Below are 17,272 nucleotides of genomic sequence, written 5' to 3'. Positions count from 1 at the left end.
GAGAAGCTACAAAAGCTCAACGTCTATTTCTCTCTCACACTCATTATCAATTGCTGTACTCCTATTGGTGCTTCATTACATGGCCAGGACTTCATAGTGTGCCAAGATTCATTGCAGGTAATCGCAATGCAATCCATTTATTAGTGCCTTTCCAGTGTAGTCCAGTTCATGTGCAAATGACTCTTTTAAGTGAATCAAAAACATATAGTGCAAGTGTAGTCGAATAAATAATTTATTGATTCCTTCAAAAAGACCCATGACCCTTCTGCATATAAGTTACTGTTTGAATAAGTCTAATAAATCTTTCAATGAGTTAACTCACTGAATCCATCAGAATGATAAGTAAATGAAAATCAAGTTATGGTTACTTTCAGTGCAGGAATATTTGAATAAAATGCATAATATTAATTTGAACTGTTGCAATTTAATGTTTACCTCCTAGAGTTCAACTGATTCTGAGTTCATTTGATTCTGCTTATTCTCATACCTGTTAAATTACAGCAATTAAACTGAATAGTTTGGGTTAGTTTTTAGAAAGTAATATTAATTAAAAGTTTAATTTCAATTAATTTAAAACATTAGCTGAAACCCTTTTTCATATGTAAGCAAAATAGATTAATTATATTTGATTATAACTGAAATATGCACATGATGAATCAGAATCTAATTGATCTCTGAATTGAGAGATTGTGAATCAGTTCAAAACATACAGCATGACCAGTGTAATCTCATTCACAAACAAACAAATACAATTTAATCAGAACAGAATCGAGAGCTTGTGAATCTAAAAATCTGGTGAAATGATTGATAGCCTGCCCTACAATGCATCAATTCAGGCATTCAGGCATTTATTTATCCATCGGTGAGGGTGTCACACTAAACTATTCAAGACGGTCTATTCTGCCATCTTTTTATGAAACCCGCAGTTTGTCTCAGACTCCAAAGTTGTGACCAAAACTGTAGTGTGCATTTGGGCGTAAAGGGATAGTCACCCAAAATAATTGGGTGACACAAAAGAAGATTTGAAAGAATGTTGGTAACCTTACAGTTGAGGTAGCCACTGACTTCCATAGTATTTTTTTTCTTTTTACTATGGAAGTCAATAGCTACCGTCAACTATCTGATTGCCAACATTCTTTAAAATATCTTCTTATGTGTTCAACAGAAGAAAGAAACTCATATTTGGAACAACTTGAGGGTGAGTAAGTGATGATACAATTTTCATTTTTAGGTGAACTATCCCTTTAAGTCAGCCAAGGAGCCAAAATCTTGCATTTTATAAATGTGCTGACAACAATGCTAGAAAACAAGACGTGTGCCTCAAGTCAACAAACAGTAAGAAAGGTCTAAAATTAGCCCACCCTGGCACTTTGTTGGTAAGGTGGGAAGGAACGCAGTACATTCCTGATGACAAATTAAATCACAGCCAAAGCTGTAGAGCTTGTTTTAAGACTAATGATACACAAAGTCTTCAGTGTGTTGTTTGGCCGGCAGCAACTCCATCATTCCCACGCAGAGCTGCATAAATGACGCTCAGCAGACAGATCCATGAGCCCAGCACCCTCCGCTTTACCTGCAGGCACACTGAGCTCAGCCAGGACATATTGGATAGGCCTTGAAAAATTTCTGAGGAGGAACTCATTATATAGGAAAACATTGCTGATGTCTACATACGGAGCAACGACACATCATCTTTTGTCTGTTCAAAGGGTTTTAAAGCAAATCTGGTAACCTTTAAATGTCTATGCAGTCCCACTGCAAAAAAAAAAAAACTAAAAAAACAAAGCTTCTAAAAGTGACTGAGTCAACAATCGGATGCGTCCGGCTGCCTGTCTCCACGTTGCAGTCTTAATTGGATTGTTTGGGAGATTCATGGAGGAGATTTCTAGGACAGGGGAAGTTTGAGGTGGCGATAATGGATAACGAGAGGAGAAAAACATCTACAGATGCTGATGTGTATGTGCATTCAGATCTAGCAGAAAAAAACATTCTCTACCTTGACACATCTTATAAAATATCGACCTGCCTTGCGGTGCACATGATCTAGAGCTCTGCTGTCCGCATTGTTTTATATTTCATCAATACCCAGCAGGGCATCCATATATCCAGTTGGATGGTACACTTTTTGCCCTTTCACGGAAACCAGCTTGGCACTCACTTGCACCTATCAATATTAATCACTGATCCATGGCAGATCCAATCCCCTCGAATCAAATAATGCTGAGCCGACCCCTCATACTCATAGACTAAACTTGCAGGCCTGGTCAGTGGTGCATTACAAATCTTGAGAGCCCCTCCCACAAAAAGTGATGTCATGAACAAGTGTAGGTGAAATAGAACCCCTCATGGTTATTTTGGGCAGTTTCAAACCTTTTATATTATATTTAAAAGCATAAAATGCTCATAATCAAAACTTTGGGGTCGATAACATAAAAAAAAAGATGATATTGATGGATATTGTGAAATATTATTACAATTTAAAATACCTGTTTTCTATTTGAATATATTTTAAAATGTAATTTATTCCTGTGATGACAAAGCTGAATTTTCAGCATCATTACTCCAGTCTTCAGTGTCACATGATCCTTCAGAAACCATATGCTGATTTGCTGCTCAAGAAACATTTCTTATTTTAATCAATGTTAAAAACAGCTGTGCTGCTTAATATTTTTGAGGAAAACAATAAATTTTTCTCTAGATATTTCAATGAATATAATTTAAAAAGAGCAAAACATTTTTTTAAACAAAAAACTTTTATAACATTAAAAATCTCTTTATTGTCACTTGATCAATTTAATGTCTCTTGCTGAATAAAATATGAATGTATTTTTATTAAACACACGTTTCAACTATACAAATATATTTAATAATATAAACACAAGATCTGTTATATTTCCAAATAATTATGTTTTATGAGATCAGGCTGCTCCATCACTTTCCAGCCTCTACTGTCCTATAAATAAAAGCTACAAAAGGCCCCAAAAATAAACCTGAGAAAACATATGCTGCATTTATGCAGTGTAAATGATATCATTACCTAATACATATAACACATGCAATGCTGATAACACAATGCTGTGAGGGTTTGTTCCATATGCATGCACTTTTTTGCCCTGCTTGGCACTTACATGCACCTATCAATATTAATCTCTGATCCACAGCAGCTCCAATCCCCCCGACCCGACCCCTCATGCCCACAGTCTAAACGCGCAGGACCCAGGGTCACGTTCCGTCATCCGTAGCCGTCCACGGGCCCTAAAGACCAGACCGAATATCAGATAAAACACTGTGACTGTTTCAGATGGCTAGCAGGTCCCTCGAGTTCTCCTGTTGTCAACGTGAGTGGATTACCCGTCGTGTCTGCTTGAAAGCAAGTTATGCTCGAACGGTAATCCGAGGTTAAGACGGTTACACCAATAAAATTCTTACATGCTTACTCTGCATGCGGAGAAGTTAGGCCTGGGAAGAAACACAAGAGAACGGCTCTTCCGAGAGAAAACCAGACAAGACTTAGTTCAGCCTGATGATCACAGAAAAGTCCTGAGCATAGATGATTCCTCTGAAAGGCAGTCGGCAGAAGTCTATCACGCTTCTACTCGCCGTGCATGATGATTTTACAAAAGAGGAGAAAGTGCAGCATCTGTTAAAGGTGCCACTATCGGTGCTTCCATTTAGCCATTTATTTTGTGTTATAAATGGCAATCATCTCTAAATGTCACCCCCTAAAGCTACTGAGCGTTTCAGCAAGACTTTATGGCTTAATTGATTTTTTTGATAGTAGTGCACCCTATCCTTTCTCACTCTTTGCTAGCTCATCAAAAATGTATTACATTTCGATATAGCACCAATTACCTGCCATTGATTTATTTGCTGGGATTTCTAGTCCAGAGCTTTCCTTTGCATGTTAATAAACATGGATTGGTTCATAAAGAATTTTAAAGCGCTCAAGAAAACCTCATTAAGATCAGAATAAAACAGCTATTGGAAAATTGATAATGACAACTGACAGCAACATTTATGAAAGAAAAAAAAAAAACATGATAAATCACTGTCAATATATGTGTCAAAATATATAATATTTTTGACACATATAATAATAACAACTATATAATAACTGTGGAATATTATTACAATTTTAAATAAATGTTTTCTATTTTAATATATACTGTATGTAATTTATTCCTGTGATGCAAAATTGAATTTTCAGCATCATTACTCCAGTCTTCAGTGTCACATGATCATTCAGAAATCATTCTAATATGCTGATTTTGCTGCTCAAGAAACATTTCTTATTATTATCAATGTTGAAAACAGTCGTGCTGTTTTACAAATCTTTCATAACAATATAAAAGTATTCACTGTCAAAATGATATTTCTATATACTGTAGCAATTATAATAAATGTTCTTTATTGGCATCTATGGTTCCATGAAGAACAGTTAAAATCCATGGAATCTTTCCATTCCACAAAAGATTCCTTAACAAACAGAAAATGGTTCTTTAAGAACGGTTCTTTGGAGAACCCAAAATGGTTCTTCTAGGCACTGCTGTGAAAACCTCCTATTGGAACCTTTACTTTTAAGAGTGTACCAGCTATTGATTTATTTGCTGGGATTTTCTGTGATTTCTTCTATAGTCCTGAGCTTCCCTTTGCATGTGAATGAACATGGATTGGTACATCAAGTATTTTAAGTGCTCAAAAAACCTCATCAAAACCGCTATTGGAAAATTGATAATGACAACTGACAACAACGTTTATGAAGTAAAAAAACATGATAAAACACTGTCGATATTTCCCATCAGAGCATTTCAAGGTTGTGTTGATTCTTATGGAAGGCCGAGTTTATTTGTAATCGTAATCTGAGGCACGGACACGGCAAGATCCTGATAAGATTTCCGCTCCAAAATGAATCTCTACGGTGAAAGATCAGGCGAGTGACAGAAAAGGATTTGACAAGCACAACCTGACAAGTGACAATGCCGGCGAGGCAGCGCAAGGCCACCGAGTCCACTATCTGCGTCGAAATCTTATTAGGGCGACCCACCCGCCTCCGCATGAGCCCCTGCACTTTACCCTCTTCCCGCTGTCTTTTTTAGCTCACGGATAGTAACATGCATCAGCAGCGTACTTAGACTCTCTCACACACACATACTGTACACGTGAATGCACACGCACAGCAGGACAGGGTGAGATGGAGTGAGAACCCTGCAGCTCAGATGGCATACTGTACCTTGGAAAGCGTTGATGGTGGTAGTGGTGGGTGGGGGGGTTGTGGTGAGAACATCTAGATGGAGAAAATGAAAACACACATAAGAGGTATTAAATGAAGGAGAGAAGTCACAAAAGCATTCATGGAAAGACTGCATGTTAGTATGATAGTGATATCTGAAAGAAAGAGAAACATCTCTTTACCAAGACCCCCTTTACACATGACAACGTTTTTGGTCATTCAATTTCAATCGGATACTACCAGAACACATTTAATAGACACAAATCTTTCCTTAAAGGCCCCCTGAAATCAAAATTTAAGTTTTTTTTAGCTTTTATATGAATATGTTAGCCTTTAGGTTATGAATAAGCTTGTGTGTTTCAAAACAATGACAACATTCACATTTAGGAGAAATGTACAGTCTCTAACAGGAGAAAATTTTTCGGAAAAATCTACGATTCCCTTTCAAGGGAACTCCCGTTGCGTCGAGAAATGACGCTATGGGGAACGCTTTGCGTGATGACGTCTTGAAGCACATGTAAAATCAGTCCAATGGTGTGGCGGAACGTCAGAGGCGGGTGACGTCACGTACCAGGAAGCTATAAAAGCCGGCCCGAAACAGAAAACGAAAGCTTTCTGAGTCTTCAGTTGCGCTCTGTGTTGAATCTGTCCGTTTATTTGGTGTTGTCTGTCTATATATATATATATTATTCAGTATGGCGAGCAAGCAGCAGTTTAGAGTGTGTGTCCATCCCTGCCCGCGTTATTTAACGGGAGGTGACACACACACTCTTTGTGTTGTTTGTTTGGGAGAGGAGCATGCCCAGTCAGCACTCGAGGGTGGTGACTGTGTGCATTGCTGTGCGCTTCCATTGCGGACGCTCCGATCCCGTTTGGCTCGGTTCAATCCCGACCACGTTCCCCAGGGCTCGGGTCCCGCCGCGGCTGAGGCTCGGCGGCGATCTCAGACCTGGGGTTCGCAAATGGATCTGTCAGTGGATGTTGAGACGGGCTCTGCCTTATCTCAGCCTCTTACTGACAGATCCAGTGCCTCTCATCAGGGTGTGGAAGCACGCGCTGCGGTTTCTTCCCCCCCGATGGAGGCACCAGTACTGCAACTATCCAGCTCTGAGGAGTTGGATGTTGTGAGTATTGATGCTGAGTCTGAGGATTCGCCACCTCAGTCTCATGCGTTTGAAGAATTGCTTGATGTTATTACTAGAGCTGTTGACAGACTTTCAATTGAGTGGCCAGAGGATAGGCAGGACGTTCGTTCGAAAAGTAAGCTCGACGAACGCTTCCTGCCATCTCGTGCGCAGCCCCAGCGCAGGAGTCTTCCGTTTTCCCCCGATCTCCACACCGAGGTGTCGAGATCGTGGGGGAAACCAGTTTCATATAGAGTTTTTACACCAAACACATCCCACTACTCTTCTATTCACAAATATAAAGAGCATGGTTATGGGGAGATGCCGAAGGTGGAAGAGACGCTTGCGAGCTATCTCTCTCCAGCAACGGCATCTTCCCTAAAGACTCCTACACTTCCTTCTAAACCAGTGAAAATGACATCTTCACTGGTTCATAAATCATATGCAGCCGCTGGTCAAGCAGCAGCGTGTCTGCATACGATGTCCATTATGCAGGCCTATCAGGCTGAATTGCTGGGTGATTTAGAGGAGGGCGGGGGAATTGGTCCAGATACGGTGGCTGAACTACGCAGAGCCACAGACCTGTCTCTCAGGGCCACCAAGGAGACCGCTAAATCAATCGGGCGGTCTATGGCAGCCCTGGTGGCCACTGAGAGGCATCTGTGGCTCAATCTGAGTGACATAAAGGATAAAGAAAAGCATGTTCTCTTAGATGCTCCGGTCTCCACTGTTGGTTTGTTTGGCGATGCTTTTAACAGTGCGGTTGCTAAATCTCAAGAAGCTTCTAAACAGGCAGTTGCGCTTCAAAAACTTCTCCCCCGCCGTTCATTCTTTGAGGCTGCTGAGCGGGAGCAGCCTCACTCCTCTAAAAAGAGCGCTGAACATCGTGCCACTCAAAAACAGAGCGTGTCCTCCCGTGCTCCCCCACAAAAATCACGGGGACACGGAGGGCGCGCTCAAACCCAGCAGTCTTCGAGGGGTAGGACGGATCTGCGGACCGTCATTACCGCCAAGAAGGCTGCTGGGAAAAAGTCCTGACGTCCGAGGGCTCAGGACAAATGAGGGTAGTCCCCCCCGAAGCAGAGCGGTTAACACCTCTTTTTACGGTGCCCGTCTCTCTTCGGTACCCTCAGGGGACCGTTCTGCCAACCCTGCCGCCTCCGGTGTTACAGGGCGCAGCGGTCTCCGGCGAGCATATATCTCAAGGACCACCCGGAAACGTAGTGGCCTCGGGATGCCCGCCCCCTCCGAGGAGGGTGTTAGAGCAGTCTGTTCGGTCGTTCCCTGCCGGTGCGCCGTTACAGGGCGACGAATTGACTACTCAACAACAACGAAATCCAGAAACCAGTCTCGAGAGGCTGGTACCTCTAGTAGAATCTTTGACAGCGTGGAAGCTACTGTCGAATGTTTCTCGTTGGGTCCTGCAGACCGTGGAAAAAGGGTATCAGATACAATTCAAAAAACGCCCACCTCAGTTTATGGGGGTCCTGCCCACAGTGGTGGGCCCCGAGCAGGTTCTGGTTATGGAACAGGAAGTAAACACTCTGTTAGAGAAAGGGGCCATAGAATATGTACCTCCCTCCAACAGGGAAACCGGATTTTACAGCCGGTATTTCATAGTTCCGAAAAAGGACGGGGGATTGCGTCCCATTTTAGATCTTCGAGTTCTGAACGAGTCATTCATGCAGCTCAAGTTCAAAATGTTAACATTGAGACAGATCGTGCCACAGATCAGGTCCGAGGACTGGTTTGTCACGATAGACCTCAAGGACGCATATTTCCATATTTCCATCCGTCCGTGTCATTGGAAGTTCCTGAGGTTTGCTTTCGGGGGCAAAGCATACCAATATCGTGTTCTTCCATTCGGCCTAGCTTTATCACCCCGCACTTTCACCAAATGCATGGATGCAGCTCTGGCGCCGCTGCGCCTCCAAGGTATTCGCATCATGAACTACATCGACGATTGGTTGATTTTAGCTCAGTCGCATCAGTTGGCGGTTCAACATCGAGATGTTGTTCTCGCCCACATGAAAGAGTTGGGGTTACGGCTGAACGCCAAGAAGAGTGTGCTTTCTCCACTCCAGAGGACCACTTTTTTAGGCGTAGTTTGGGATTCAGTGTCGATGCAGGCGCGCCTGTCACCGCCACGTATAGAGTCCATCCTTGCAGCTGTGAAAAGTGTAAAGCTAGGCCAGCTACTCACTGTCAAACAGTTCCAGAGACTGTTGGGTCTCATGGCAGCAGCGTCCAACGTGATACCTTTTGGACTGCTACACATGAGGCCCCTGCAGTGGTGGCTCAGGACCAGGGGGTTTTCCCCGAGGGGCAACCCATTTCGCACAATCAGGGTCACGCGGCGATGCTTACGTGCCCTGGTTATGTGGAAGAAACCTTGGTTCCTGTCCCAGGGCCCAGTGTTGGGAGCTCCTTGTCGTCGCAAACTGCTAACGACGGATGCTTCCCTCACGGGTTGGGGAGCGATCCTGGAGGGTCGCTCAGCTCAAGGTCTGTGGGAAGACCATCATCGTTCCTGGCATATCAATCGCCTAGAGATGTTAGCTGTCTTCCGAGCTCTGAGGAGCTTTATCACAGATCTCAGGGGACACCATGTGCTAGTACATACGGACAACACGTCGGTAGTCGCCTATATCAACCACCAAGGGGGTTTGCGCTCGCGCCCGTTATCCAACTTGGCACGCCATATCCTCTTGTGGTCCCAGGGGAAGTTACTGTCACTCAGGGCAGCTTACATCCCCGGGGTCCAGAATTTAGGAGCAGACACTCTGTCGAGGCAGGGGCCGAGGCCCGGGGAATGGAGGCTCCACCCCGAGGTGGTGGAGCTGATATGGAGGAAGTTCGGCCAAGCACAAGTAGATTTGTTTGCGTCTCGAGAGACTTCTCACTGTCCACTTTGGTTCTCCCTCACGCATCCAGCTCCTCTGGGACTGGATGCTATGGTTCAGACGTGGCCGAGGCTACGTCTGTACGCCTTTCCCCCAGTGGCTCTGCTCCCGGGAGTTCTGGAGAGAGTTCGCAGGGACCGGGTTTGCCTGCTTCTTATAGCCCCGCGCTGGCCGGGCAGAGTATGGTTTCCCGATCTGGTCTCCCTCCTCGACGGGCATCCTCTGGAGTTACCCGTCAGGAGAGACCTTCTGTCCCAGGCAGGGGGCTCAATATATCACCCCCGCCCAGAACTGTGGAACCTGTGGGCTTGGCCTCTGAGGGGGCCCAGCTCATAGAGTCAGGTCTCTCAACTGAGGTTGTTGAGACCATTCTACAGTCCAGAGCTCCCTCCACGAGGAAACTTTATGCCCTGAAGTGGAGAGTCTTCACTTCTTGGTGTAGTGACCGTCGGTTGGACCCAGTTAACTGCCCAATTGGTACAGTGCTGGAGTTCCTGCAAGACCGGTTCACGGCAGGTCTGACTCCGTCCACTTTAAAGGTTTATGTGGCGGCCATAGGTGCTTACCACATTCCTTTGGGTGGAATGTCTGTGGGGAAAGACCCTTTGATATCTCGTTTCCTTCGTGGCACTTGGAGGCTGAGGCCTGCAGTTCGCTCTAGGGTTCCGCCATGGGACCTGTCCATTGCATTACAAGGCTTGTCCCTGGCCCCCTTTGAGCCCATTGAGGAGGTTCCTGAGAAGTTTTTAACTCTGAAAGCTCTTTTTCTCCTTGCTATTTCTTCTCTCAAGAGAATAGGGGATCTTCAAGCATTGTCAGTTGCTCCGTCATGCTTAGAGTTTGCTCCGGGTATGGTTAAAGCGTTTCTTCATCCAAGACCGGGTTATATTCCCAAGGTCCCCACTAATGTGGTCAGACCTGTTGTTCTGCAGGCCTTCTGTCCTCCTCCCTTTCAAAATGCTGACCAGGAGGCTAATAATTTGCTTTGCCCTGTGCGGGCGTTAGACGCATATGTCCACAGAGCTGCCCTGTGGCGTAAAAGTGATCAATTATTTGTGTGCTTTGGGTCCCCTAACAAAGGAGGTCCAGTGTCTAAGCAAAGGATGAGCAAGTGGGTGGTCGAGGCTATCTCACTTGCTTATGAGGCGGCTGGGCAGCCTTCTCCTTTGGCTGTCCGGTCGCACTCGACGAGGAGTATGGCGGCCTCTAAGGCCCTTATTTCAGGAGTTTCTTTACAGGACGTCTGTGATGCGGCAGGCTGGTCCTCACCGCACACTTTCGTCAGGTTTTACTCTCTGGATCTAGACTCTGTTCCAGGGTCTCATGTTTTGTCTTCCTAGTGCTGCTCTCTAGATTTCACACAGGACAGACATTCGTAGCTATGGAGGCGTTGGTATAGACGTTCCCCATAGCGTCATTTCTCGACGCAACGGGAGTTCCCTTGAAAGGGAACGCCTCGGTTACGACTGTAACCTCGGTTCCCTGAAGAGGGAACGAGCGTTGCGTCGCCTTGCCATATCTCCTTCATGCCTGTCAGCTCGACTTCAGACTTTTACGAAGCTTTCGTTTTCTGTTTCGGGCCGGCTTTTATAGCTTCCTGGTACGTGACGTCACCCGCCTCTGACGTTCCGCCACACCATTGGACTGATTTTACATGTGCTTCAAGACGTCATCACGCAAAGCGTTCCCCATAGCGTCATTTCTCGACGCAACGCCCGTTCCCTCTTCAGGGAACCGAGGTTACAGTCGTAACCGAGGCGTTTTTATGACATCACCACGGACTTCAGCTTCTGTTCAATCAAATGCTCTCTAGAATCTAACGGATCATCAGCGCTCGGATTCGCTTCCATGGTGCTGTCAATTACGACTTGCAGTCTGTTAAGTAAATAAACGCTATTGGTTATTTGAAAAGGGGGAGGAGCCATTCAATATGTCCCGCCTTAGCTTCCTGCTTCAGTGGAAATTATGTCAATGCATCAAACAAAGCTGCACGTTTCAAGGCACTTCAGTGGGCCTTTAATCTGTATTTTTGTCTTGTTTTCCATCTATGTAAACTGTAGTCTACATAAAACAGATCAATATCTGTCATTTTGATTGAATGATTTGTACTTAACTTATCAGGTCTTGCGATCAGCTCAATTTAATAACAACAATATCCTGTTTCTCTTTCTAAATCCTAGCAGGGGCAATTAAAAAATGTATTGTCTCCCATTTTCCTCACTTCTAAGCCTTATTAGCATCCTTTGGCTGTGGGAATGTTTCTAAAGTAGAGAAATGCAATAGAGAGCAACAGTGCCTGCCCACTTATTAAGCCATCTTAGTTACGGAATACATTTTTTCCATTCATCCCCCCCCCCCCCATGGGGATTTCTTTTTTAAATCTTCATCACAGAGTTCAAAGATGTGAACCAAACCAACCAGCTTCAAGATGAATCACAACATTATAAACTTGAAGCTAATTTTGAAACAAAAATGTATTTGAAAATGGAAAGGCATAAGATTGTGTACTTAATGGCTTTAATTAGGGAATGAATTACAATCCAATTAAGCATTATGAATGATGTAATTTAATTAAAAATGAATTATATATATATATATATATATATATATATATATATATATATATATATATATATAATGTACAGTATATATGTTACCGGCAAAGTGTGTAATCCGGCATTATAGAATGCCTAGGTAATGTATAGAATTAGGTAATGTATTTTTGCCAAAAACCATCAGGCATTCTATACATTGCCTAGGCATTCTATACAATACCGGGATTTCACCCTTTGCCGGTAACATATACACTACCATTCAAATGTTTGGGGGCAGTAAGTGCTTTTAATGTTTTTGAAGTATCTTATGCTAAACAAGGCTGCATTTATTTGATCAAAAATACACTAAAAGCAGTATTACTGTGACATATTATTACAATTTAAAATATCACTTTCTATTTAAACATTTTTCTTTTTTAAATGTAATATATTCCTGTGATGGCAAAGCTGAATTTTTAGCATCATTACTCCAGTCTTCAGTGTCACATGTGATCAATCTATAGCATCATTGCAGAATCATTAATTCCTTAAAAAAATCTTACTGACACAACAATTTTTGAAAAGCAGTGTATATGTTTATATGTTATAAAAAGAAATTCCCCAATCGAGAAAATGGACAGGATTTTTACTTTTTGAACCCTGTCAAAATAACTAAATGTTTTAAACTATCCATTAGTGTCTTTAAAATTTGGTAAATGATGGAACATGTTTAGGTTGTGCAACTACTGATGTTTATGCGTTTTCCGTTTTGCACACTTGAAATTTATTGAAATAACGGCGATACTATATTCAAAGAGTATAACATCACATGGCTGAAGGTGTAAATGCAGACCACTAAAGAATATCCAAATACTATCCGGATGTAAAGGGGATGAGAGAGACAATAGCTCATAAATGTCCTTGATTGAAATGGAAATGGCCTGTCATTCTGATTTGATATGAAATTGTATGTCTTGACGGGGGAGCATTGTCCTACAAAACACTGTTATTGAAATAGCTGAAGGCAATTTGGCTAGCTATAGCTAGCTAATGTAAAAAAAATGACTTGAATTGAAATGATGGGCTTACTTCTTGTAACAATATAATAGGATTGCTTAAGTAATATAGAATTAGACGTTCAAGCAATGATACTGTATAAAATGGGCATGACACTGGCCAACACAAGCCGTGTGATTAAACAAAACACACTTTGCCAAAGGCTTTGTTCAGACAGGCAGCAAAAATCCGATGTTTTGGCATATATGACTCCAATCCGTTTAGTTGTTTTGTTTGTAGACAGAGCAGTGAAAAAAAAAAAAAAAAAAAAAAAAAACTCATGAAATCCGATGTTTACAAAGTGATCCCAACCACATCAAATCCGATTAAAATCAGACTTTTTTTTTTTTTTTTTTTTTGGAATGTGTTTGATCGTCATTTTCCGCCATTCAAGACACAGCGTGTATGTAACATCACACAAAATGCGCAGTATTGTTTCCAGCTGTGTCCGAATACACTGCACTATGAATGAGCGAATAAATCAGCAGTTTTGGATGCAGTATTTGCATGAATGTGCCTCGTGATTTGAGCACTGCGGTGAGATAACGTGATGAACGTGAGCAGAGGCAAAATTTCCAGTTTTTCATCCTCTCTTTCCGCGCTGACAGCTGCTCTCAGATGTTGTATGAGAAAGTCTCATGGCATCTTGCTGACGCTTACATCATTGCTGCAGCAACTGATGTAGACATACCAGATATTTCCTTACACGGCCCAAACAAACAGATCAGATTTCATTCCTTGCAAACCGACAGCCTAGAATGGTCAGTTCTAAAGTTTGCATCTGAAAGCAGGATTTACGTGCAGTGTGAACCAAAGCGGCCCAGCGGTTCAACACCCTGCTAAAAGCACTCAACATGATTCAAATCTTTCAGACAGATTTCCTATCATGCGGCGAGTATGGAAACGGGAGAAAGAGAAAATTACATTACGAGAATCATTTATTAATAAACACACAGTCATATTGGATACAGCCTTCGCACAATCAGCGGAATAATGGGCCGCTGGCAAATGTGTCCGAGCTATTGTACTGTGGCTGTGCAATGTGACTATCATTCCACTTTTTAACACAGATACTCAGGCGCCTTGCTGGGGAACAGTCGCAGCAGGCAAAATTGGCTGGCTGTCTCCATCACTTTATTGTCTGTGCTCCATCAAAAGATCTCAGTAGGAGCCCAAACACTTCCCAACTAATGATAAAACATCAAGGACAGGATAATGTCTCTGAATGTAGATGCTGGGAGACGCTTCGCCTGATGAAAATATTTCAGGGATTGTGCGCGCCGTGACCGATCGCAGACGGGTTTTGGAAATGTCATAGTCCCGTGGCTGAAATTGTGCATGCAGGGGATACCGCCAACACAAAGGTCTGAATAGGATGTGGCATGCATAATAGTCAAGCAAACAAGAATTTTCCATGGGCAATTTGCAGGCTGGGTGACTCCTGGCTCGCCGTTATGAGCGGCGAGATGCGAATGTGTTTGGACGTGCAATATTTCCATTTGTATGTGAAGGACAGAAATATGAAATTCCAATCACGCGGTGAGAAAATGGACGATACGAGTACTTATCGCGAACGGGATTGCCCTGACAACACTTTGCGAGATGTGTCCTCGTAAAACCCACTGGCTCTGTTCCATAGTCTCTTAGCAATGCTGAATGTGTTGAATCTCTGGGTAATGGTCCAGATTTGAGCTGAACCGGCATGAGTCAGAGAGACCTGCCTTTCTTTTTTGTTATTTATGGTGAAAAGATCACACCAAGATACCACTGCAATTATTGTGATACTTTTGATGACAATAACCTTTATTAATTGCATAAACAAGAACTGACACATCCCCAATAAATTACACGTGTGACTTTCAGCACCTACCTGATCTGGGACAGTATATACACACAACAGTTAGTTCTGGATCTCGAATCTAATTGGCTGAGAGACTTTTTCCAGCCATGCGATATTTTACTAATATCACACGGAAACCGTTTCACAATTTGTATCACTCCGCTTGTTTCTACCACACTTCACACAACCACATTTCACACAGCGAGCATCAATGGCGGAGGAGCAAACTTACAATAATTTTACAAATACTACTGTTATTGTCTTACGGAATGTAGTTTTAAGATTTTTTTATTTATTTTGTGGGCGAGAGTGTAGTTTTTTAGACCTCAAATATATGGTCTAATATATATAAATATAGCACCTATATAAATATTTGTTTGGAGGTTTTCGGAGATGAAAGCTCCAGGCCGTCAGATATTATTTTAAATATTTGATATTAAAGGGTTAGTTCACCCAAAAATGAAAATTATGTCATTAATGACTCACCCTCATGTCGTTCCAAGCCCGTAAGACCTTCGTTCATCTTCGGAACACAGTTTAAGATATTTTAGATTTTGTTCGAGAGCTTTCTGTTCCTCCATTGAAAGTCAATGGACGGCATACTGTTCACGTCCAGAAAGGCAATACAGACATCATCAAAGTAGTCCATGTGACATCAGTGGCTCAATCTTAAGTTTATCAAGCGACGAGAATACTTTTTGTGCGCAAAAAGTAAACAAAAATAACGACTTTATGCCACTATTCATTTCCTTCTCTCTGTGCCTCGAGTGAGTTTGCGTAGTGTTTCAGCGTAGCGCGTCTGTGTTGTACGTCACACGCATCACACATGACCAGCGTCGGCCAATAGTGAGCCTACGTGTGACGTACAACACAGATGCGCTACGCTGAAACACTACGCGAACTCACTTGAGGCACAGAGAGAAGGAAATGAATAGTGGTGTGAATGAATAATTGTGGTGGATTTTTAATAGATAAAATAGTAGACTGTATATTAAACTAACCATGTTTCTAACATCTAAACTTATTTCTCTTTTTAGGCCTAGCATGATAACACTTTAAAACACAATCAACTAAACGTTCTGTCCTGTGTTTTTGAATGTTGTGTGTTGTGTTGCCATTCCCCTTTTACTTTGGTTGTGTGATTGTAAAAATAACAAATATGGGAAATGAAACTAGACAGATGACTAGGTTAGAACCTTGTGATTAACAATGATGTAATCATTAAAACAAAGTGTGCTTTACTACAGAAGGGCTTGTCTAAAAAGAACCAATCAAATTCATATAATTTTGCCATACCTCCCTATTCTATAAAAAAAATTGTATTCGTGTTAGCTGGAGGGATTCTCAATGGAATTTGTCTGAGATCCTCCGGCCTTGCTTCTTCTTGGGGGAGATTCTCTGAGAACTGCTCGAGAGATCCTCCGGCCGTGATTAAAGCATTTAGAGGACATTTGCTGAAGTCTGTTTGTCGATTATTCCTGCGCAGGAAGTAAGCGAGTTAGGGGAACAGGTATTAGCACCCAGCCGACGTCGATGTGTAGACGCGCTGGGGTATAGGGTTAGACTCGGTCGACGCCGATGAGTAGACGCGCTAAATATTATAGGACAAAGTTAGGTTTAAGGAAAAATCTACCACACTGGACTCCACTGATTTTCATAATATGGAAAAAACAAACAAACAAAAACAACCTGGTTTGTGCTCTTCAGAAGTCATATAGGTTTGGGATGGCATGAGAATGAGTAAATGATGGCAGAATTTAGAAAGAGAGAAAAATACACTGATCATCGTTAAAAATCACTTTACAATTAATTTAAAAATCAAAACTATTACTATTATATGAAACGTTAAACAACTCTCCTTGTGGTCCCTGACCCAGGAAAATGAAAAACCTTAGAGTACATGATAAATTATCTATGCTAAAGTATGAAAAACCTTAAACATATACAAAATGGCTCCCTTTATGTGGTGTATCAGTGTTAATTGGCAATGTCAAATTTATTATACTGTCACTACAGAAATTAAAGAGGTTGAAATGCTGTCTAATATTGCCAAATATACAGTACACAGTTTTTATACTGCATATTAGCAGTCTTGACAGAAACTTTGGCTTTGTATCAAACATTACAGAGTATCTCTAGTCATTCAGAGTGAGAGACAGTCAAGGAAAAACAGATATGATTGTATGTGGCAAGCTGTGACTATGAGTCTATATTTGTGTTTTAACAAGAGTGGATGGTACATGGGTTTGGCAGAGCGAACATCTCCCAAAGGAGCCTGAATATGGAGGTTAATGCTGGACATGGTCTGTGTCGATACGTATTCTCTCTCAACAGGCCTTCGCACAGAACATCAAGTGACTAATTGAAACACACACAATTCCCACTGGGAGAGATGTTGGTTAAAAAGAGTGGTAAAAAACAGCACTGCCAACATAGATGTAGGTGGAAACACATAGGTTGCAGGTTTAAAGGTTTAAACACACATATTAGAGTCTGCCAGGTGTGTATTGAAAATGTTACAAAAATATACCATATACCAATAGCCTGAATTGTTATGTTATTATGAACATGAATAATGTAAACGA

The 17,272-nt window shown here is 42.2% G+C and overlaps 1 protein-coding gene across 1 annotated transcript in view; it reads right to left on the bottom strand.

Annotated features, from left to right (window-relative positions):
• cadm1b (cell adhesion molecule 1b) overlaps nt 1-17,272 on the bottom strand; it is a 178,568-nt gene that overhangs the window by 23,042 nt on the left and 138,254 nt on the right. Inside the window, exon 8 of the mRNA XM_081370186.1 lies at nt 5,231-5,284. Within this exon, the coding sequence (XP_081226312.1) occupies nt 5,231-5,284 (54 nt within the window). The remainder of the gene's footprint in view (nt 1-5,230; nt 5,285-17,272) is intronic.

This window comes from Scardinius erythrophthalmus (genome assembly GCF_964197995.2).
Source record: "Scardinius erythrophthalmus genome assembly, chromosome: 7".
Lineage (NCBI taxonomy): Eukaryota > Metazoa > Chordata > Actinopteri > Cypriniformes > Leuciscidae > Scardinius > Scardinius erythrophthalmus.
This window is presented reverse-complemented; position numbering and strand designations above follow the sequence as displayed.